Raw genomic sequence first — 25,520 nt, 5'->3', positions numbered from 1 at the left:
GCTTAACTGTTACGACTAAATCCATAGCCACCAATATGTAGTGTTGTATCCTCTCTCATGGTTCTATGCGTCTTTGTGTTTGTGTTTGGTTTGCAGACTGCAGTAGCAAAGATGGCATCAGTACTCCCATGTCCCCTCATTCTGGTAATGAAACCAAAGCTCAACCCAAGAAGGTCAAAGGAGTTGGCTTTGGTGACATCTTCAGCCAGGGCTCTGTGAAGCTTAAGGTCCGGCTGCCCACAGAAGTAGATGAGAAGAAAGAGAAAGTAAGGCTGACTTTTTAAAAAAAACTTTTTGATGAAGAAAAATGGCATATATGCAACAGCATGCAGATTCAGACTATATTGCGTTATCTGCTGTAAATGGTATTTTTTTCCCCCAGCTATGAGAAAAGGTATGGCACAGATTTATGGTAGGTTTCCAATGTACCGTGCCACAGAATCAGGGTCTGCCGTGTCCTTTCACCAAATTTCCACATCTGGTTATCAAATGTAACTGGGCATCTCTCATTCTTTGAATGCTGCATTGACAGCCATGCACCTTTGTTTTGCTCTCCCTGAAAGTTTCTCCCATGGCTTTTGAAATGAGCAAATTATGTTCACTTTTTCATGTTCATGTCTATGGTTCCAAACTTACTTCCAAACAAGACTTCTATTACATTAAAAAGATATTACAGAAAGTTTGAAAAACTCTGGTCTTGTTGTGCCGTGACTCTATGTTTTTTGCAGAATCAGTAAAGCCACCTGTGATTTTGCTTCATTTTAGCCAGTTCCATCATTACCATCAGCTGCAAAAATCACCCATTCCAACACGACAGAGTCCCTGAAAATAGATGGGGAGAGCAAAACAAAAGGTAAGAGGTAATTCAGGCTACATGGTCATCTTTATATGCATTATTTAACATTAGAGTCTCAGATGTGGGAAGGACACATTTATTAGTGTTTGTTAGTATCTTCTACCAGTCACATTTCAAGGCAGATCTCTTCCTGCTCTATGGAGGGAGATGAAAGAGCAATGTTTATAATCAATTATATGTTCAATATGTGTAAAGAGTAATGTTGTAACATTTGTAAAATGGCACTTTACTAATGTAAAGCTATTTCTTCTCACCTTTCTTAAGTGAAAGAGTACTGCAAGGCCTCCTATGCTTACGATGCCACAAATCAAGATGAGTTGGACATTAAGGAAGGAGACGTCATTGAGATTCTCACCAAGGTGCTGTCAGTTTTATGGAATGCTCAGCAGACACTTGTAACTCGTGAAACATTGCAAAGCAAAAATATAGGCTCTGTTCGAAAGGGAAGGCAGCTGCTGTCTAAATGACTTTAGATTAAATGCGTTTTTAAAAATGAGCGTAGCACTCTAGAATCTTTGGTTAACAGTGACACTAGGGTATGACGTTAGCAAAAGCCTGACATTAAGCTAAATTAGCTTACGTAAGCTAGCAGGCTAACGGTATAAACTAGTTTCACTGGCGGCAAATATATCAGACCAGACGTTATTAGTGGGTACAACAATGGTATAATCAGATTGTAAGTAGTTTATTTGTCATCTACTTTGTACAAATCCAAGCTAAATACCGTCACACAAATGACATTTCAACAGATTCAGCAGGCATTTACCGATGTCGACAGCCATGTTTTGTTTTGTTTTCACACCTGTTTCAGATGTTGCCACAAAGGATTGTGGGTAGAAGGCAGCTTGAAGTGTACATCCAAGCTGCCTTCAAAATTGACCGTTATTCGGGAAATCTAAGATATCTTAGAAGGCAGCAAAAATCGTTTTTTCGGTTTCGAACTGCACTTGCTGCCTTGCTCCCTAGTTAGATATCTTAGAAGGCAGCAGTTTTTCCTGTTTCGAACAGAGCCATAGTGAACAGGGCTAGGCAAAAATGGTAAGGGCCTTATTGTTTTGTTCTAGAAATGTGTAATTTGGTATATTAATGTACTTCATTTTCAGTCACATCCGTGTTAAAGCAGAGTTGGAGTTGTGTTCCAGTTGTCGCAAGCACAACATGCCACCATTTGTTTGCAATTATCTGTAACGATTGTTACCAAATGTAGCAAAACCAGTTCGTAGCTAAACATTACACAACATTTAACACAAATGTCACAGCAACAAAGCAGCAGATAGGGATTGGACATTATTGTTTCAACGGCTGATTTAATGAGACAAAAATAGGACCAAATTCCTAATGAACAGTGCATATATACGGCTCAAAATTCGAACTCTGGATATTCAGGGTTTGAACGAGCCGAAGGAGAACTGTGCATACTCCAGATTCTAGTTCCACCATTCCAGCAAACTGCTTTTCCCATGCACGACACACTCCTCTTTTTGAATGCTCACACACACAGTCCTCCTTCCGTCAACAGCATGAGATCTGTGTTCGTCGATAGACTTATCGGGTCTTAAATTTAAAATGGGGTCGCCTGGAAAACATATGAACACATATGGAAGAATTGGTTAAAACTGGTCCAGAATGCTTCGGGTCAGGATAGGGTCCCCCCTCATCCATGACTAGCTTATGACTAGATCATACTTAACATGTCTAAAACCCATTTAACCCTCTAACCGCCCAAGGCGCCGTACGGCGACAAGCAACATCACTGATTAAAACAGACGGTAGATCCGAGTAGGGTGACAAATCGCCTTTGTACTCTCCACCACTAGTTGGCAGACATCCAGAGCTTCGATTCAAGCCCAAATTCGAGTAAAAAAGTTTTCAGGAAGTGCCTGTATTACTCGCGAGAAACAAAAAAAAAAGACGCATTTCCTGTTTATAACGCGGAAGTGAAATGCGCGATCGCTATGCACAAATTGAAGCAGAAAAACGGCAAATGTTAAAAAACAAAGTCGTGTGTTATGAAGTCTTGGGTCTGCCATTCACCTACTCTGATTCTGAAGGAGAATATCTGCCTTTTGGAGATTATGATCGGTCGTTCATTGGCAGTGACGGTCAAGATGCGTCTGTGAATGGAGGTGGGTCTTTGCGTGTGTACGTCAATGTTTACCTGCAGCAATGTTGACCAAAGGGTTCAAATAAGCATGGTGTGCTTGGTGCCAGTGATAATCATGATGATAGTGTCTGTAATTGACATGGTACAGACAGCAGGTCTAGTAAAAATAGGGCTCTGAAGAACTACAAAGTCATCCGCGATAGGAACTGATTTGACCAGGCTACTTTATTATATAGTAACATAGGGATTGTGATAATACTATTGTTGGTTTACATGTGGCTGTGGTCCTGTTTGTTTGTTATGTCGGAGAAATTACAAAAATCAAAGTAAAACTGCTCAAATGTGTTCAACAATCAGTATTTACTGAAATGTGCATAATTTGACGCTATTGCCATCCTGTGACGTCATAATATGCTAATTAGATGAGTAAATTTACTCCCTTTATAAACTTTAGTTCATACTCAATGATTTTCACATTTACAGTAGGACTTTATCTCTGACCACTTTCAAGCCATGGCCTTTTGAATTTTTTATGCAAAAATCCAAAAAAACCCGGGCGGTTAGAGGGTTAACACCGCATTTCTCCTTTAACCTCAATGATCAACTATAAACGTCCCTGATTATGTTGCCTCTGTTGCGGTCGGGTCGCTTATCACTATAACAAAAGAAAAAACAGTACCTGACTCAAGCTACCCAGATACTCCAAATACAGGCTAGGGTCATCTTGTGACTCGACCTCTACTGTAACTCCTGCTGGGTCTCCCTGCCGGCACCGTGACACCGTTCTAGATGATCCGGAATGTGGTGGCACAGGTGGGGCTGTTCATTGAGCTCCACTGCCTACCTCATGGTTCCAACAGGTCATGGAATTTTTGGAATCTCATGGAATTTTGTTGTAGCAGTTTAAAACTTACTTGCAGTAAAATACAGTAATGCAAATATTTCCATGCAGAATTTATTGCTTGCGTGAGTAGCCCAACTTTGTGTACTCAGTGCCCATTTATTCATCTCTCGCCAGGGCATGTGAGCAGAGAGCGGAGCGCGGAGCGAGCGAGGAACAGAGTGTGTGAAATATCATTGGAGCTCAGAGCACATTTTAATCCAAAGGCCAGAGTGATGGTTCTGTTTCGCTCCAGTTCCGCTCCGATACCACTCTCCAAGAGTCTAGGGCATGCACATGTCCACACAGTAGGCCTTTTTTTTTTTTTTTTTTCTTAATCAATTTATCAACAATTGATATCCACAACCACCCGCTACCCATCATCATTCATTATAGTAGCCTAACCTATATGCAGACATGACGCTCCCAGTCGCTTGCCCTCAAAGCTCAACAGTTGTGTTTTACCTTGGTTATGTCTTGATTGTGTGATGATGTTATCACCAGCAAAGTGAAACCAGCAAAACAGCAGTGTTAATTTTGGCGGCTATTTAAGATTTAGTCTTAGTCTTAAGACGAAAATGCTTTTTAGTTTTAGTCACATTTTAGTCTTTGTTTTCCTTCCTAGTTTTAGTCTAGTTTTAGTCGACGAAAAGTCCTTACACTTTAGGTAACTTTTAGTCATTACTTTTAGTCAAAATGTTTTCTCTTTTTAAACTAATTCAATTAGGCTAATACAGGTATCTGAAATTGCAATAAAGGTGACAAGTTGTATCAAGTGCTGAAATTTCACTCTTAACACTTAAATCTGTAATATACATACTCCTTACCTTAGTTGAATATCTAGACTAGACTTTACCATCTACGAGATGCTGCTGTGCCGTCCTTTCTGATCTACTAAGGTAGTAAGTGCCAGCCTAGAAATCTAGACGCACCCTAGCGGCCAAAAATACTTTTGCCTAGCGGGATGGGAGTCGCACCGTTGAAGCCAAGCCTGCGCTAGGCTGGAGTTCAGCCTAGCCAATCAGAATGCTTTATCTGTGTACGGAGTCCTTGAGCCCGCCTTAGCTCACCTTCGGCTTCCGATAAGACGCCAGGGGGCTGGACCATGCGTCCTCGTTCGATGAGTTGGGATTGAGACCATATCGCACAACCATAGAGAAAAACAAAAGATGGATGAGGCTAACGAAGCGTGCTCGTTTGAATCGGCTTTGGAAGAGGTAGACTTGGGCTTTTCTTTGAAGTTTGAGCAGAAAAAAGCACTCAAGTCATTCGTTTTAAAGAAGGATGTATTTGCCGTTTTGCCGACCGGCTACGATTGGTCACAAATGCTGGCCTATTACGTGCAGAGGCAGTTTGAAAGACGACTGTTCATCCCACCCACAGGCTTCAACTCTGTGAATGGTCCGACCCCAGACTATACATTTCTGTGTAGTTTGGCTTGCCAGGCTAAGTAAGTGCATTACACATGGTGATATGGAGTAAAGACCATTCTACTAAGTCAAGAAGCAACACTTTCTGTATTTGCCCAATGTGGTTATGTTTATTTTCTGGAACTTCAAAATTAACACACATATTTCCAAAGCAGAATTTAGGCTACTAAATCTGATCTCGATCCAGTTGAGGAAAGCGCTTCCCTTTATATTTGGCCAATCTATATCGCTAAGATAACCTCTAAAGTTCTAAAGTTGCATGGTTCTCCCGTCACGATATGCCAAAAGAGGAGAAAATCACCTATTTAAGCGACGTGGACAATGGGCATGACTGTAATGTGTTGAATCTTCACCGGGTCTAGGAAAGAAAGCGTATTTTTTCCGTGAAAAGTGTAGACAGTATACTGTCGAATTATGCGAAAACGTGAAATTCAACATTTTAACCCGTACGTCTGGTTTCGGTTTGCAGAGTCACACATATCTTTTAAATATTTGCTGTGTAATCTTAGAAATATCTAATTAAAGTTTGACTAGATAGTAATGCATTACAATGCATGTTCAGGGCTTGCCATAGCTTCTTTTGTTAAGGACATGTAAGTGAAAATGGTATTTTCTGGAACTTCAAAATGAACACACATATTCCCAAAGCAGAATTAGGCTACTGAATCTGATCTCGATTCAATTTGAGGAAGCGCTTCTCTCTAAAAACACTCCTGCTCTTTCAACGACCATGGTTGAGGTCACCTGTAATGCTAAAAACTCGCTCAGCAAATGCTGAAATGTAAACAGGGATGCATTTTGACAGACAGACTAGAAGCACAATTGGGGGGAAATATCATGCATTTTGAATGTCCAATAGCACATCATTTTAGTCACGTCTAGTCTCGTCAACGAAAACGAAACCTAAATGTCGTCGTAGTTTTTATTATCAAAGATCTATTTTTAGCTCGTCAACATCTCGTCTTAGTCATGGACAAAAGGTTGTTAACGAAAGATTTTCGTCATATTTCTCGTTAACGAAATTAACACTAGAAGCGCCAAGCACCGGTCATTTGACCGCTGACGCGTATTACTAGAAGCGCTGTGCAGGTTTGACCTAGATATACCTAGAACGGCCGGGCTGCGGTCATTTGACCGCAGTGATTACAAAAAAAAAAAAAATCTTTTCACTCGATTCAATTCCAGGACCCTACGTTCACGACTTTTCCTAAATATGCGTGTTTTGTCACCCAGAATTTTTACATGACCAAAAGCACACCGGTACAAGCTAGTTTAGAGCTATTTTGCGCTCACTTATGTGACAACACTATGTTGTCTCGCGTTCGGCCATGTTTGTCCAGGCTGCTATTCTCTTTTCTCACAGCAGATGTCGCAAGGGTTTCCTGTCAGTCGGGCATGAGAATAATATTTTACCATGAAACATATAGTTTATATATGTGCAATATGTATTATATATGTGATTTATTTTAATAACTATTACATGGCATCATTTACATGGCATAGTCTATGGAGGCGATTTACAGTGGTAAAATGCGAGTTTGTTTTGAAAACGTTGTTCTGCGACGTTCTATTAGGCAGGCCTACGTGTGTAAAAAATATTTTCAGCTGAAATTCGTCGAAGCCTATTTATGTACGTAGGGCGCGTATGCCTACGTACATTCATAGTTGTATCTTATCTTCTATTTGTAGGCTATCTTTTAAAGCTCAGACTAATAAGCATTTTCTTACATAGCCTATTTGCTGGACAAAGAAATATATTTCCAAAGAATTCCAGTGCATTCATTCAGTGGCGCAACGTTAACTCTCTCGACCACTACGCAGGAGACCTGGGTTCGCAGCTTGGCACGAGCGAAAAATGTAGCTTATATAGACTGAATTCGCAGACTGTTTTTCAACGTCGACGAACAATTATTTTTTGTTAATGGTTTTTCATAACAAACTATCTGAAATAAACTGATGAATCACAATACTAGCCAAATTGAGCCGCCATCTGACAAACTTTGACTAAGCCAGTTATACTTTTTGCATCTAAAAATAATTATATCATAGAGACACGCGAAAAATAAACGAGCCTAGAAATTAGGCTACATGAGATTTTCCCACTGGACACACCACATCAGTATTGTGCTCGTTGCTACGATATACAGAACTCACAGTGAGTTGACATGGGGGAAAGAAGCAAGCAACGTAGCCTAATCTTGATCTCGCCTTACAGATGGTACGGGTTGAGAATGCTCCTTTCTTTCCCGCACATCGGGACTCCCGAAGCATCGGGACTTTAATTAAAACTGCAACCGCAAGGGGGCAACATAAGACCGCCTTAATAAAATGAAGGTTCGGCTCATACCGGAAAACACGGAAAAACCCGAAGACACCGCGCTGGTGACAAACGGAGAAAAGAGACATCACGCTCGGCATGTCAGATTGCAGTTTCAGAGTTTTCGAATGTTTTACAGCGTACCTCACAGCTGGCTCTCTCACTCGACGTAGCCTATAACTCAGTCAGTCCAGCAGAGATGCCAGAGCAACGTTTTGGTCAATGGAGAGGGAGAGAAATGCTCCGCATATCCGTCTCATTTAATCCGTCTCATTTAATCATTAAAATTAAGGTGATGACTGGCGAAATTATAATCAAACGACGTTTCAATAAACCATTGTTGAAATTAATGAAAATGGTTTTAGAAGCCTTCAATTCAACCTGAAAGACTCGATATAGGCAACCTTAGATTAATTCATTAATTCATTACGGTTACAAGACCGCATTTCCGTGAATAGGCTATTATTGTCAAGGCGAAGACGAAAGAGATGGACAAGATGGACATTTAGGCTACATTTATGCTAGGAATACTTAGAAATGTGTAGGCCTATAGGCTATTTTAAAACGGAGGCATGTTCATTTTAACCGGCGACGCTGGGTAGCTTACCCAGCACTTTATCACAGATTTTGTCCCCACCACTTTTGACAACTGAAAATAAAATGTATTTAACAGAAATATCTTTAATATGCCTACATGCCTATCATGTCACTTTACTTATAACCGTAGGCTACATGCATGGAGAAGATCGCGCATTTTGTAACATTGTAACAATGGATGGTCAGATATGCGATAGGGCAGTGAGGGTGATTCAATGTAACCATCGACTAGTAGGCCTAGCTCCGCAAAAGAAGTTTCTAGCAACTTAGAATATATGGATCTCGTTATGCATGTTCATGTTGATTCCGAGATAGACATAGACTACCGTGGGCTACTGTGCGTCAATATAACAGCATTTTATCATGTGGTGAATTAATGACTAACGTCAGTTTAACATGTCAGAACTTTTGATCGGCGTTTCAAGTGCATGCCGCGAATAAATGAACATGACTGACTGAATCCTTTATATTTCTTGGCTAAGTGCGAAGAGATTGACACTTGAACTGTGGCGTAACTGGTTGAGGCATCTTAATCATACGTCAGCGACCGGGGTTCAAAACTTACTCTACGCACCTCCGGAACCCATTAAGACAAGAGGCATTATTTTATTAAAAAGTTTTGCGATTTTTTTATGATTGCGACACACACACACACACACACACACACACACACACACACACACACACACACACACACACACACACACACACACACACACATTTTTACATTTACAGTGAGGAGAAAATGTATTTGATACCATGCTAAAGTTGCCTAAAAAGAGGAATATAAAATCATCATTTGACAATTGATCTTAATGTCTTAATTAAAAAATTGAGTAAAAAGGAAACCGCCAAGTACCCCAATTTTCTTTGTGATTGAAAAATGTTTCGTAAATAAATAAATGTTCTTCCTAAATGCTAGGGGGAAGGAAGTATTTGACCCCCAATGTAACCCTATGGGAATTTAACACATAGGTTTAACATAGGGGCAGACAGATTTTAATTTTTTTAAGGCCAGCTATTTAATGGATTCAGGATATTATGCATCCTGATAAAGTTCCCTTGGCCGTTGGAATTAAAATAGCCCCACATCATTACATACCTTTCACCGTAGCTAGAGATTGGCATGGTGCTTTTTCCAGTGGGCCTATTAGCCTGTTTGATGCTCATTGAGCTCAATGCAAATCAAACAGGCTAATAGGCCCACTGGAAAAAACACCATGCCAATCTCTAGCTATGGTCCAGGGTATGTGATGATGTGGGGCTATTTTAATTCCAAAAGCCAAGGGAAATTTATCGGGATGCATAATATCCTAGATCCATGAAATAGCTGGCCTTTAAAAATAAAAATCTGCCTGCCCCTATGTGTTAAATTCCCATAGGGTTACATAGGGGGTCAAATACTTCCTTCCCCTAGCATTTAAGGAAAACATTTATCTATTTACGATACATTCTTCAATCACAAAGAAAATTGGTGTCCTTGGCGGTTTGATTTTTACTCATTTTCTGAATTAAAGCATTAAGATCAATTGTCAAATGATGATTTTATATTCCTGTTTTAGCATGGTATCAAATACATGTGCTCCTCACTGTACATAATAGGGCTCGGGCACACGCCTTGCATTCTAGGAATATCGCCGCCATTTGGTAGCGCACTGAACGTAATATCCATTCATTCAGATGCACAAGACAAGAAGCAGAAATATAGTAGCGATTTATTCTTTTCCTCTTGCGATCGTGGGTTGCACTGTTACACCCCACTACACAGCAACATACTACCAAGAAGGCAAAAACTAAGTAACAGGAACACACTAAAAGGCGGGAGTAAATCCATAGTAATCCATAGTAAACTAAGGAGTGAAGCTGCCAATGTGGCTGTGCCCGCAAAGTTTTGATGTCATGATCCCGAGCCCTAGTGTCAGGAAGTGTCTGTCGAGAGAGAGGGGGGAGGGAGGCAATCGTCCTCAATGCCTAGGCTATAATGTCTAGTGAACTGGTTAGACAAGTGTGGGGGAGGGGGAATGATCGCACAAGACAATTGCTCTTCATGAAATGGGTAGTCTCACAGACGTTTGTCGATGTTTAAACGTAGCCTACTACATCACTTGCGAAATCGGACGTGGCACATATAATTATTAGGCTACTGGATTTAATATAGCATCCTATATTATTTGTTCATCCTATATTAGCCTATATTAAAATGTAATGTGCTGCGGGGAAGCATTGGGGAAGTCAGTTTAAGTTGTCCTGTAACAATTTGCCTCTTATTATAATCAAGAGTATGCAGCCACGCACATAATAGTCTAGGTTACGGGCGGATGCGAGCAACCCCATGCAAAAGAAGGCCTTAAGTTAACGGACTGAAGGCCTGTTTACATGTCAAACATGCATTAGATCTAAGAAACGAAAAACACAAATATCATGTATTGTGTCGTAAACAGTTAATGACTTCGTGGCCACTATGCGCAACTGCATCGCGCAGTGAGCTGAAGGATAGGAGGACCGACACTTATTAACACAAAGCTTTGTAAAGCACTAACAACCACCCCTCAAAGTTCATTGTCCATAAGTCCAAACAATAAGTATAAAAATCCGACAATCCAAAACGATAACGAGATCTCCCAGAAGCGAAAAACAAGTTTGTTGAGTAGCCTAGTCCTTCCAACAATCTCAGCTTTTGCGTTTGTTAGATAAAAGGCATTCTGCCCTGCTGTATTCCAATGAGAAAAAATCATCCACAAGGTAGGCTAAGGGTCACGGTAATGCAGCATGCAGGAATATACGCACAAAACGAATGAATGGGTTGGGAGAGTCGGCTGTGTCAGCAGACTGCAGTCGGCCTCGAGGGGTTAAATAGCGCACGTACTTGAATTTTAATCTGAAGAAGACCACACGAAAATACAATCAAATCAAAAAAGAAGGATTTCAAGTGTGCGAACCTTTTTCCATTTTTTTATGATTTAGCCTACTCTTGTTCTGCACCTTGACCGGGGATGTGTACAAACTTTTTTACTACACTTGAATTTTAAACCAACTCTTCTCTAGCCTATATCCTATAGCCATACTTTAATAATCAGATGTTATGCTCATTTTTGTAGGCTACACCTCACCGGCAAGCACGCACGCAAATGCTGCTTTTGCACATCTACAATATTGGCCAGGCTATATAGAATAGGCTTTTAGGACTGTATTTTGCCTTCGTGCAACTTTAGTTGTGCTCAATCTAAGTTATTGTCAGTAAGGATAGGTCATATTACCAAATGGCGAACCTCGAAAATTATTTAGGATATAGAGCCGTGTCCATTACGCATGCAGTTATTTTTTAGGCTATTGTTTTATTTGAGTGTTTTTGTCTACCATGGCAAACATAGTTGAAACGTTCGCTCTAAACTCCAATCGGCTTTCACAAGACCGATGAGGTCCAGGGGCCGGTTGCACAAAGCACCTTAAGTTAAGGTTTTCCCTTAAAATCTGACTTAAGGCCCCCTTAAGATAAGATCGGTTGCACAAACACCCTTAAGTATTTTCCTTAACATTTTCCCTTAAGTATTTAAGGTTTTCTACTTATCTTATAAGAAATCCCTTAAACCGTTGCACAAACGACCTTAAGAGCCTAAGTAAGGGGAAAAACCTAAGGGACCTCTGACCCTACCTTAAGCATATTATTATCTGAGTTAATGCTGATAATTTAAGTTAATTAACCACTTTTGGCAACTGAAAATAAAACTTTAGCTAATATCATTACTCTTCTATCAAATAGGCCGACCAGAATTCGTTATGTAGCCTAGTTTATTTAGGCCTAGCGATGGTAACATAGGCTACTCAATTCGCCCTAACTGAAGCTTACGATGGGCTTTGGTTCGGTGCCCCAGTCAACAACACGTAACAAAAAAATGTTTGTTTTGGTGCAGATGACAGCAAAAAATCATAACGCACACACAGCGCAGGATAATAACTAGCTAGCTAGTATTGTTCAGTTCATGTCTATATCAGGATTTACTTGATGAATGGATAAATGTCACCGAAAATTATTACGGTAAGAATATAAGATCATTAGGCTATTGTGTTTGGTGGATTGCTGGCTAATAGCATAACTTACTAGCAAGCTAGTTAGCTGCTACAACAAGTGTGCTGAACCAGAGGCACTTGGCTGAACGTAGCAGCTAGGCTACGTTATTTATTGCTAACGGTAGGTAGATACATCGATAACTTCGTGAATGTCACTGCTCGAAGGTGCGCCGTGTTTGGCCGTCACCTGTCAAACTGGTCAAAGTTAGTTACACTAGTTACACTCAGACTTGTAATGTGTTATTCGCTATCCCATAGACAAATGCACACAGCTTAATATTATTTTGGACAGTCCCGCATTTCACCCTCAGAAAAGCAAGCGCAAATTAGCAAACAAACAATCTCCGTGGAAACTGTAGAATTTTCGTGCCAGAAAACCGCTTTCAATGCAGTAAATCACTTAACGGAGTTCCTTACCTAAGGATACCATTTAAGAAATGTTGTGCAACGCCCTTAAATAAATTCCTTACCTAAGGAGAAATTAAGCCTTAAGGTTGATACTTAAGGAACAAAACTTAAGGTGCTTTGTGCAACCGGCCCCAGATCTCAGTGGCCTCATAGCTGCCTACAGCCATGCATAGTAAGCCTAATGATAGCCTAATAGTTATGACATTAATAGCCTATTAATGACCTCATGTCGGAATGGCACGTTGTTTGAAAAAAAAAAGTTAAATAGGCCTAGGCCTACCGCCGAGTGGGGATATGTCGGAATGAACAGCGGATACCAGCTGGGTTGTAAAACATTACTGTATTCGTTGATCTTATCGATGCAGTCCTTGCGGCCACTTCTCCCCATCGTAGGAAACTTTCTGTTTAGTGTTGACAACACAAAGGCCTTCACGTTGTGTGGCAGTGCTTGCTTGCCCTTCGATCCATCCCAGTTGGTGGTTTTGCACCTGTCCCTGAGTTATAGTCTATATGAGTAAGCGCTTATGCTCTAACCGCATAATAAAAGAAGCACCTGCAGCAGTGCTTATGGCAAGGCTATTAACACCTGTCACTGAGCTATGGACAAGCAGTTATGCTCGAAAATGATCATAATAACAGACACACCTAATTGTATGGCTCTATGTTTAAACACATCAAATTAGCAAGCATTTCCGCAGCAACGTTTGCTTTCTTTTTCTGTCGGTCCGCGGTTGCTTGGTCAATTGCGCAGCAAATTATCAGATCACCGGACCTAATTTCACTCCATGTCTCGCGGACCAGCAGCAGTCTCCACTTTTCGCGGCCCATAGTTTGAGAAACGCTGCATTAAAGTGTCATTAGGTTGTAGGCTATATGTTTAGTGATTTCTTTGTGTGTTTTTCATTGTAGTGTGTGTGCATTGAGTTGTTCCTTAAAATACGGAACAAAGAGCGTCCCGTAGATCTGTTCAATTCGGAAGAAGACTAACTATTACTTATATATTTCTTATAACGAAACGCGAAGAAAAAATACGAGGACTGACCATCTCGTTTCTCCGCGTTTCCCCCAATACCATGGCGACAAAGAGAAATAAATATGATTTGATATTTAAGCTGACTGCTGACAAATTTGCCACACAATTCGGGAGAAGCAGCGGACAGGAGCGCCACCACAAGCAAGAACTTCTAGCCCAAATTAACATGGCAACGTTGCCTATGACTAAAGTGTCTAAGTAGGCTAGTCCTACTAATATTACATTTGATTGGTAGCATGTTTGTAGCGCGCCAGTTTACCCATCCCCTACATCAAAACAGCTTAGAATCAATCAAAGAATCAGCTGTGTCGGCGTTAGGCTGTAGGCGATTTTCTATAACCATTTTCATTCATTTCAACAATGGTTCATTGAAACGTTGTTTGAATAATTTCGCCAGTCATCACCTTCATTGTAATGATTAAATGAGATTAAGGAGTCGACTATTGACGGATATGCGGTCTTCATCATTTTGAAATGCGGGATGAAACTTTCTGCCACCTGGTGGTTGTTTGGGTACATTGCCTTAGCCTCGAAAAAAATCGGCTTGACGGCCTGCGGGATCTCTTCGGGAGTCCCGCGGGAGAAGGTGCATTCTCAACCCGTACCCACTGTACATACTTTCCTAATTCCTACGTAGGGCTAGTCAGACTTTTGTTAAATCTTCAGGGCCAGGTTGCACAAACACCAAAACCAAAGATTGATGATATGAACCAAATATTCTGGAACAGACGGATTTACTACATTGAACGCGATAGGTTATTAGGCTACGCCCTTACGAAAAAGTACTATAGGAATCTTATAGTATTTTGGGACTAATAAAATGGTAAATATTGTAGGAAATATTGTAGGAATCTTATAGGAATCTTATAAGAATACTATAGTAAATTGGGACATACTACAGAAGTAGGCTACTACAAGATTGCTATAGAAATACTATAGCGGCTAGAGGATATTATAGAGGTAGCCTATTACAGAACAAAACAGAAGTCCGTGATGCGACTTCCACCGTTTCCTTTTCGTTTCCTTTCCTGTTCACAACGCATGCAGTCTACATTGAAGTGAAACGTGCAGAACGTTGTCCAAAACAATACAATAACATTGTGTGTTGAGATCTAGTACAATATAGACATCTGTAGACATGAAGTGGCAACTAAAGCCATGATCAATCATGAAAACGTTGGCGGCTGCAGCCTCATTTAGGTTTTGGCCGGGCCAGCTAGCCAGCCAACTACTTCATCAGCCAGCCGTTATTCTCAAAGCAAATGGCTTCGGGGTCTATACATAACACACTATCCATTGCAACATAGCCTATTTGAAAACCGATCATTCCCCCTCCCCCATACACTCGTCTAGGCTAGGCTACTACAGACATCACCGCGCATCGAGGACAATTAACTGCCTCCCCACCCCCACCGCCTCTCTCTGTGCATAGGCTAGGCTTTAGGCATGGCTATTTAGGCAACTCGTGGAAGAATGCGCAATCATGTTTCATCGCATATGCGCATTTCAGAATGTTCGAATTCGCCAGCGTGCGTGTAGTTGTGTGAATAGAAAAAACAGAACATAGCCTATATTTATTGATGCCTTGCTGAAAAGAACTTCCGTCATGGACAAATCGGGAATCGAACCATCAATCCTTTGGATGTGGGGCTGAAGCTCTAACCAGTGGACTACAGTTCTTCTCTGCAGTTTGGTTAAAATGTGTATCTCAATGCTGGATCTCGAATTCACGTAGACGTTAGCTTAAATTGTAGAAACAATAGGCCCATAGCCTTTTTTCAGCAGACATCGCAAACATATCATACACATTCACAAAACGGAGAATATCTTTCTGCTCAGCATAGCTCTCTATCTCCCTCCCTCCGATGTAGCTAGACCCTATAAGATGCTTCTCCCTAAATGAATAAAAAATGTTTTAGAAAGTAGCCACGGTAGCCTGTAAAATGCGGCCTGAAATCCTGGCTAGGCTACTGTGTAACTGAAACCAGACTGTTCATTGTCGGCAGACTGTTCATTTTCGGCGGCGCAAACAGATAGGCTACCTATTAAATGAATAGAAGTGAATTTGGGGAGTGAATTGGAACTAGCCACCCATTCACTTTTAGAGCATTTTAGTTGAAAGTCAAGTTTGCTTAAGGTTTGTTCAAGAACTCTTCCAGAGTTTGTACCTCAAACAACACAAATCAACACAACTAAATGAACAGATAACTCGAACGTGCTGTATGTCATAATGAAACAACCACAGCCTATCAACAACACGGTCTGACACGAATGATACTAGTGCAAACTGAATTTATGACCAAACGATTTGATTCGTGCACGAAGCGCCATCTAGCGATCATTTTGTGTAAGTAACAGCCTCCCAGTCTAAGGACTCAGCGGTCTTTTGACCGCCTCGCCGCGCTTTAAGTAGTTCACAACAGCACGGCGCTTCTAGTAGGTCGTCAAAGCGGTCAAATGACCGGGGCGCAGCGCTTCTAGGTATAAGTGGGTCAGAACGGCGCGGCGCTTCTAGTGTTAACACTGCAAAACTAAACAGCAAACTCTGTCTGGTCCAATTTGCTAACATAGGATAGGCCTATCTAGTATTTCAAATAATTTGTTTCTGTTACTGCAACTTAAAAAAGGTTGGGTGGCATAATTTGTTGGTTGGCCCTCACTGGATCTCAAACCGAAAGCAATAGCGTATCTCGGATCTTGCGAGGAGGCCTGTCCTAAATTTGTAAAAAAAAAAAAAAAAAAGAAGAAGCGCTTAAATAGAGCTCTAGAAGCCGAAGTTTGGACTTTTTCATTTGAATTATGGCCTGCCTTTGGATGAAGTTTGATTGGACTTTTTTGACAAGACTTTTAAGTTTCAAGACGCTACCTATTAAGAAGCGCATGAAAAGGATACCTTGATACCACACCCCCCATAGATTGAGCCACAGAATAACAACTTATTTTTACATGCCAGGCCCGCTTGCAGTTGTTGCACATAACATGTTTGCATAGTCTTCTTTTTTTCGACTCTGCTCTTTCTCGAGGCCTCAGTGTGGAAATGTACATTTATTACCTGATGTCGGAGTGGCGGAATATTTAATTAAAAAAAATGAAATACCGCCACTCCGACATTTTTTCCCCCACTGTTAGAGTGGTGGGACATTTGAAAACGATGGCTTCCACTCCGACAATTAGACGTTAATGTCGGAATGGGGCTTTGTCCCACTCCAGTAACAAAGCCGCTGCATGTCAATTTAGGCCACATCGGGCAGTGTGGTCAAGGTGTAATTTGGTGGAAAACGTCAGGAAGAGCTGTCTTGTGTAACTTTGAGCGATGGAGCGCAGGAGCGAACACTCACATAAGCAGGGAGCGGAAATTCTTGCCACTCTGCTCCACTCCCATGCTCTGTTTCACGCTCTGAAAAAGTAAATGATTCTTTAACATATTCCGACTGCAGCCCTTCTCCAATGAATGATGCCTGACTCTGCCACCCGTACGTTCAAAGCATTTCAAACTTTTCGCATCTGTTGTTCCCCGTTGGTGGAACACACTACCAGTTTCTACTACTAGAGCAGGGATGTACCACTCTCTTAAAAAACCTCCTGAAGACTCAGGTCTTTTGAGAGTTTCTCCACTCCTTTATAACTTGTGCTCTTTCTTATGATAAGAGCCTGTAACTACCATGCAACAGACTGTATATACGACAATACAATGATACGTCACATATCGAACAGGTAAATTGTATTGTAAAAAGAAGGGTCGCCAATTTTCTTTCCATCTACTGTCTGTTTTCATGCTCTGGCATCGTGTACTTGTAATGAGAGAAGGAAGCAGTCAAGATGACCGGCAGCCATTGATGGATAATTGATAGGATCAATGAATGCATCATTGTTTCTACATATTTTATATACAGGTTTCTACAAAATTATTACATCAGGTGCGTAACTGAAGTGTTATGTTCATGACATATAAAATACATTTTAGAAGATTGGTCTATTTTTTTGTAACGTACATGCAGCTATCATGTCTGATGTAGCTACTTCCATTGATTTTAATGGAAGCTAATTGTTGCAGCACACGCAGCGTTGAATGGAATGCTTCAGTTACACACCTAGTTTAGCTTCCCTGTTAGGCCTTCAGAGACCTAGCTGTCCGTAACTGTTCACCACTGCTGTAGTTTTCTAACTTTTTAAAGGTGTATCAGTTTGGTGCAACAGTATGGGATAATTGTATACAGCAATGGATGACCTACCTGAAGGTGGCAAACACACCAGTAAAATCAACCATAATTATTATGTTGGTGTTTATTTTGTTCTATTCTGTCTTTTTGTTGTACAGGACACAGGAGAACCTGGGTGGTGGAGAGGAGAAATAAATGGCAGAGAAGGAGTTTTCCCTGATAACTTTGTGGTCTTGATTTCTGAAATTGACAAAGAGGTAAGTGTGTATTTGTAGTTAGCTACACCGGCTAGCAATAAAGTGTGGTCCTATTATAGCCCGATCATTAACTAAACCCCTGTGGAAAGACTATAGCCTAAAGTGTCAGGCGTATGATTTTGATCGTGTGTGTGTGTGTGTGTGTGTCAGTCTGTGTGTGCGCTCCGATACCGCTCTCACCACGAGTCTAGAGCATGCACAAGCCCACACAGAATCACGTGTGCCACTAGAGGTCATTCGTTAAGAGATGGAAAGATGGAGTTTCTAAAATATTATTAAATAAATGAAACAAATATGTGGCCTTCCACGGCGAAATCAGTCACAGTGTCCAAATTTTCAAAATCATAGTTATCACTTTTTCAGGAAGGGGCATAATCAACCTTCAAAACGATACCTATATCTAATGAATTGAACGTCATATTACTGAAATATAAACATTCAAAGGAGTTGAGTTTATTCTGTCATGCCAAGAGAAAAACGGAGAAATCTGCCTCTGAAGTTAACCATCGGCTCAACACTCACGAACGCTTTGTAAGGTCACCGCTATTACACGATTTACAGTACTTGTATCAACGACACAGCACGCGGATGGCTTGGTGGTTGTCAATGAGTGCATTTACCGTAAATATTGGAATAGAGCGGCAAAAACGAGACGCCTCTAACTTCCTGCTTCCTCTAACTTTCTCACCTCAAGAAACTCACGTTTTTAGACTAGAAAAGGTCAGTTTTTCGGCGAAATGTATTCATGGCCGTACAGTGTAGACCTCCTACTGTTTCAAAACACACACAAAAAAAAAAAAAATCCACGATATTAGCACCAGTGACATAAATGGTAATTTTTCTCAGAAAAGTCTGTTGCGACAAGCGACTGGGTTTGCCATGGAGAGTCACATATGTTCTATTTTCTTACTGATGTTCGCGTTGCTGGGAGTTATTTATAGACTACAGCTATCTCCTCGAAGTCCACGCATGTCTGAGGTGAACTTTTGAATTTTGTATATTATGAGAAATAAGGTGAGATTATAGCAATGATGAGTGCACTAGTATGTTGAGCTACGTCAATGGTTTCTTTTTAAAATGCTGTTTAGCCTAATTCGCCGGCATAGGCTATGTGACACATTTTAAGTAATGATTAAACAAAACAGTGCGATCATTTAGCTTTGTTGTAGCCTATTTAATGACTCTGATAAGTGAATACACATGTGAGTTGTTGGTCACAAGATGAAATGATTTGTAGGACCCATCCTACATAGCCTAATCTTTGAAAAAAAGTCCGAAAATGGTTTCAATCACAGGCTCTTTCCAGCAACAAAGCCGTGCACGTCAGTTCAGGCCACATCGGGCAGTGTCTTCCAGGCATACTTCGGTGAAAAAACGTCAGATAGGCCCCAGCCGTGGCGCGACTGGCTGGGGCACCTGCACCACACGCCGGCGACCCGGGTTCGATTCCCGCCCCGTGGTCCTTTCCGGATCTCACCCCAACTCTCTCTCCTGCTCATTTCCTGTCATACTCTCTACTGTCCTGTCCGATTAAAGGCATAAAAAGCCCCAAAAAATATCTTTAAAAAAAAAAAAAACGTCAGATAGTGCTCCCTCTTAAATTTGAGCGAGCGAGGAGCGATTTCACCGGAGCGGGATGAAATTTTAGGTGAGCGGAGAGCGGTTTTTGAGCGGAGCTGTCTGATGCAACTTTGAGCAATGGAGTGAAGGAGAGAACACGGACGTAAGCGGGGAGCGAAAATTCTAGCCGCTCAGCTCCGCTCACATGCTCTGGTTCTGAGTAGCAGGTGTTTTATAGGAGGAAGATGTAGAATTGGAGAAACTAGTGTCTAAACTAATCAATGTAAAGTTTTGGGGAATTCTTCATGTTTATCCCGTTAGTTACACATGCTTCAGATATAATGATTTATGTTTGTTTACCATAGGCTAAACGAAGTAAATCTAAATGTGGAGTCATGGATTTGCATGTTCCTTTGATCCAATGTAGATCAGTTCAAAATAAAACTTGGCGCTTTTCTAAGCGGGTTAGAAGGAAGAACTATAATGTGTGGCGAACTAGCACTTGGGAGCACTTCGACTCGGCGCAGTAATATCCTCACTCCAAAGTGAAACTGAAAGTGCAAGAGTGATGATATTACTGCACTGAGTCAAAGTACTCCCAAGTCTTACGTGAAACAGTGGAGTGTTCCTTTAAGAAATCAATATTGTATCGAATCGTCATGAAGGCTATGATTTACACCCCTAGTAAACATTGTTTCAATGCCTTGTCATTTCTGCCTCGTTTAAACGGTTAGGACAATGCTGAAGATCATTATCAAAATAACCTATGGCTGTGAGTTTTGTTTTCAAATGTTTTTATGTATGTCTGGATAACGGGTGAGCAGTGTTTAGGAGACAGACCATGCATGCATGTTTTAGGCATATTGCAGGCCCTAATCTCTGACTGAAAGTGCGTAGAATTTATGCATAAAAGTTGATTTGTAAATTAGGTTCATTGTATCTATATCTCGATTGTATGTCTTAAGAGTGTGTGTCCTGTTTGTTTCAATATGAAATTATAATTTTGCTTATCTCACAGAAACCAAAGAAGCCACCACCTCCTTTGAAAACTACAGGTAAGATTACAGTACAAGAAGCACATCTGCCCAATATCAGCTGATTATATTTGTGTTTGTTACGCTGCATAATATTCCTTTGACATTTATGAAAAAAAAATATTCACCAAAAAAGGAGGGTCTGATTATAATTTCATCAAAGATAGTTCTGTATGGAAATTACCGAATAAGTAAATGTACGGTTGATGAGACAGTAGCCTGTATACCGTATGAGAAAGCTGCGCACGCAAAGCCAATGGAGCAGCGCGCGCACGCACCACATCCTCCTGCTTACTGTATTGCATTTACACTGAAAGGGATATTTTACACACCCCTTACGCATCTAACGCTTGGCATATGGATAAGTTTAGTTCATCATGCACACCTCTTGATGGCTTATAGAAGCTGGCTCTGCTGACATCATCAACAAAATCAAGATTAAAGTCAGATCAATCAGCTCGTTATGTCTCCCGCAACATGTCCAAAAATAGCCATGTCTTAAAAGTGTTGGAAAGAGTGCACATCTGTCTGCTGTGTGGAGAATAACAGAATTCCAATGACTAGCCTACTTTGCCCATTAATTATGTGAGTAAAGTTAATTTCAAGTAGTGTTCTGTTGTTTATAGTTGTATAGGAAATGATGGCCTTATTACAGTATCTGTCAGCACTGTTTTCATTGTAATTATTAGCAATGTGGCTAATCGCAATTAGGATAATTTTGGTTTAGCCTTTATACTTTTTTGTATTTGGATTACCAACCAACTAGATTCTATTTTTTATTGGCCTTCTATGTTTGGATTAGATGTAGCTGGCAGTGTAGCAATTTGCCTTGACAAAAAACTTGTAGGAATCTATTAGGCAATGGTACTTGCAAGAGGTGCTACAGTAGGCCTAATGAGCTGTCGTCATATATAAGAGCTGGTTGGACATAATAAATAGCCTTGAAAATGGTATTCCCAGCATTTGTTACTTGGCAGCAGTCATTGTTTTGTCTACATTATTATTGGTGTGCCAATAATTCACCAAAACTTTAAAAGGCTGTAAGCTACTGAGTATCTAAACAGCTGGTTTAGAGAGATTTTGCATTTTATTTTGGATAAACACTGGGTGTACTTTCAAGACATTTCAAGATGCAGTAAGAACATCAATACAGTGGCTATGGCATACAGTCTATGCTCAAGGTAGGACAGTTTACCAAGATGATGGTTGTGCAGCAACTTTGAAACAGGATAAAGGTAAACTATCATGACCCCCTATATTGACCATAGTGACCATATTAGGCCTGCTCACTCCTTTTTGACCACATGTCTGTCTGCATCCCTGATAATATTTTGTATAGCAATAGTATTGAGCATTGTATGGATTCAGATTTGAATATGCTCAACATCTTTTGTAACCTTATTATTCTTCTTTTTAATAAAGATCAGTGATTCATGACTTACTCGGTTGATCCAAAGAGAATGCGAAAATGGCATAATTTAAATGGTTGCGGGGGGCGCTGTGGCACAGCAGGCTACAGCATCCGTACCATCTACGGGTCCGAGTGCCCACGGGGACCCAGGTTTGAATCCGGCCTGCGGTCATATCCCGATCCCGCCCCATCTCTCTCTCTCCCACTTGTTTCCTGTCTACCTCTTCACTGTCCTATACTAATAAAGGCAAAAAGGCCAAAAAATATGCTTAAAAAAAAAAAATTGAATGGTTGCTTTAAAGTGTGTTGTTGAGGAATAAACAGGTGTACTGGGGAAAACACCAGTGTTATCACCTGGGATCGAACCGCCATGCAGGACACGCATGCGATGCGGACAGGTTACAGGAGCGCAACCACAAGCATAAAGAACATGCTGAAGATTAGGCTACACCAATACCAACTCACTGTTGGCTACATCGTGTAAATGTATTACAACCATCAAGATAATGCAATGTAGCGTTGTTGCGTTTGCGGGAAACGTGTATCGCTGTGAAAGGCTTCTATCCCAAATTGACATGGCAACGTTGCCTATGACTAAAGTGTCTTAAGTAGTCCTACTAATATTGAATTTGATTGGTAGCATGTTGGTAGTGCGCCAGTTTACCCATCACGTATATCAAATGATCAAATGGGAATCTAGGCTAAGCTAGGCAGGGTTTTTGTGTCATTTTGAAAGTAGGCACTCTTCCAATCTATTCAGAGATCACAAGTTTGATGACAAAGAACAAGTGGAGCCCTAATGTACTTTATCAAACACACTTTCAGCATCTGAGGATACCTTCACTTCCGTGTCATAGGTCGACATATACATATACGTGTCATATACACTGTTTATAAGTACTCTGGTTTGTAGGTGATCTCCATTCACTTAGTATTTTCTGTTCTGTTTAGGTGACAAGATGGTTCCAGATCACAAACCGTCAAAGCCTGCTGCTCCTATGGTTCCACCTAAAAAGCCAATCCCTCCGCCTGGCAAAGGGCGCTCAGGAGCTGGACCACCCAAACGACCTGAGAAACCTCTAGCATCATCTCCTGCCACTCCTGCTGCTAAGTTAGTCTCTATAATTTCTACAGATTAGCTATTAACAAACTCGTTTTAGTCCCCCAAATTTAACCACTCCTAGAATGAAATGATCAGTATGAAATTAATCAATGATTTCAGGTGTAACTGTCCAACAACAAGTGGTGGGTTTTTAATGGTATTTGGCAGACACTTTTGTCCAAAGCAACTTACAGTATATTGTCACTGTCCGATGAATATCATGTCGAAAATGGTTACTTTCCAAAATAATTGCACATTGTGTTTTCACAATCGGTACAGTGCATTTTTATTTAGAAACATTATAGAATAGAATTTTATTTAGAAACATTACTAGCAAAGATGGAAATGCGTGTTTTGGCCATCATGGATTAGAATGGCCACATTCCATTATTATCAATATATGTATACACTCAGTTTTCCCTGACATTGAATGCATCTTGCTTAATTGTTTTGTTTTAAAAGATGTAAGTAGCCTACCACTTGAACTGCACTTCCTGCCCTTCCTTGTTTAGGTTTTGGTTAACACTATGGTATGACGTTAGCAAAAGCATGACGTTAAACTAAATTAGCTTACGTAAGCTAGCAGACTAACGGCATAAATTAGTATATAAAGCACGCAGTGAATACACAGTGAGGTGAAGCACACGCTAACCCAGAGCAGTCAGCTGCCTGCCCAACAGCGGTGCGCAGGGAGCAGTAACGGTGCAGTCACACGCTTGCGTCCGCCAACGTCACTTTACATTGGCTGGACTTCATTTCATGCCACACTGAATTGTGGGTCCGATGCGTTGCCTGGGATACGTTGCCTCCGCTAAAAAGTTGAGAAATTTTCAACTTTTGACGGATCATGCAAGCGCCAGCCAATGAAATTCTGTGTATGCAAATTTTTGAACACTGACAAACCAATCAGTTCGCGTTTATGGAAATGTGACAAAATGAGGCATACGGCATCCAGTGGTCTCTTTTGGTGTGGCGCCAAATTAGTTTCACTGGCGGCAAACATATCAGACGTTATTAGTGGGTACAACAGTGGTATAATCAGATAGTAAATAGTTTATTTCTCAGATCAGATCTTAAGGCCTGTTGATGTTTTTTGAAAAAATATTCATTTAATTTGGGTGTTTTTAACTTATTCACAGTGGCAACAGTTGGTAAATATTGAAAAGACATTAATTATTGAGATGGAGTGTACACTGTCTGTGACTGATGTTGCTTGGGTACTTTTCAGGAGCTGGAATTACACAGCAAATGGTTTACTGTGTCCTACAGTACATGTCCTTCAGTCTTCATTTTTCTTTTCTTCTGTCCTCTTGTAGACATAATGGAGAGGTACCTACCACAAGACCAAAGTCAGACCTGGAACCAGCACTACACACAAAACCAAAAACATTGTCTGGTGACTGGGGGGAGAAAACCGCTGAAACAAGTATGTTAAAATATTAATTAGAAGAAAAGTATAAATATAGAAAGAGCACAAACAGATAGAACAATTAGGTGTTGTAAAAGGAATTTGAAAGAGGTTAAAACTTCATTAAAAGCAGGAAATCTTGTGGACTCCATTCACCATTCCAATGATTCCGAAGCTGATCAGGGTAAATTAAGCTAAAAAAACTTGCATAGTTAACCTTTAATGTGTAGGGCCGTTTATTCGTTATAAGTCTGTCAAACAAAAATATAATGTGCAAATAAGGCAATAATGTACTTTGTACTTCTAAAATAAAAAGATAAAAACAGAATTTTTATTATCACAAATAGCATCATAGTTGATCACAGTAATGGCACAGCAAGGGCGTAGGTTTGGTCTCAGCTTTGGGGGGGACACCCAGAAGTGAACTTTTACTGGGAAGACTGTAATTTGTTTTTGTTTTCGTTTAGTTTAAACAATAGCCTCTTGCTTTTATATTACTATAAAATATAAAACGTGTAGAGGAATGTGTGCGGACAACAATTATTATGTAGTATCCACTGTTTAACCACTAGATGGCAATGTTGTTTCTCAGATAACAGAAGCTACGCATATCTTAGATTTGTCCAGATCATATAGCCTGTTATTTAAGTAACTGTGTATGGGTATGAACCATAGTTTAGGAATAATATCTATACATTTATGAGACATAATACATATATACCTGAGACTGTAATGCTGAACAAACAACATTTTATTAACATCAATTATTATGGACATTATACTAGCAAAAAGTACTGCCACAGGGAAGTAGGCTACTTTCAGAGCTTGTCTAGCAATGCAATGACAGTTCTTCATTAAACTGTGAATTCGGTGGTCTCCTTTTTATTTCTCTGCA

General features: G+C 40.5%; 1 protein-coding gene across 4 annotated transcripts in view; it reads left to right on the top strand.

Moving 5' to 3' along the window:
* Positions 1–25,520, top strand: part of cd2ap (CD2-associated protein) — a 69,102-nt gene that overhangs the window by 23,413 nt on the left and 20,169 nt on the right. For all 4 annotated transcript variants that reach the window (XM_062550558.1, XM_062550556.1, XM_062550555.1 and 1 more), the window contains 7 exons: positions 97–266; positions 766–853; positions 1,121–1,215; positions 18,012–18,110; positions 20,689–20,725; positions 23,067–23,226; positions 24,534–24,643. In XM_062550558.1, the coding sequence (XP_062406542.1) occupies positions 97–266; positions 766–853; positions 1,121–1,215; positions 18,012–18,110; positions 20,689–20,725; positions 23,067–23,226; positions 24,534–24,643 (759 nt within the window). The remainder of the gene's footprint in view (positions 1–96; positions 267–765; positions 854–1,120; positions 1,216–18,011; positions 18,111–20,688; positions 20,726–23,066; positions 23,227–24,533; positions 24,644–25,520) is intronic.

Source organism: Sardina pilchardus, chromosome 12 (genome assembly GCF_963854185.1).
Source record: "Sardina pilchardus chromosome 12, fSarPil1.1, whole genome shotgun sequence".
In the NCBI taxonomy this organism is placed as follows: Eukaryota; Metazoa; Chordata; class Actinopteri; order Clupeiformes; family Clupeidae; genus Sardina; species Sardina pilchardus.
Note: the sequence above shows the minus strand (reverse complement) of the source record. Positions and strands in the feature narration are given on the sequence as shown.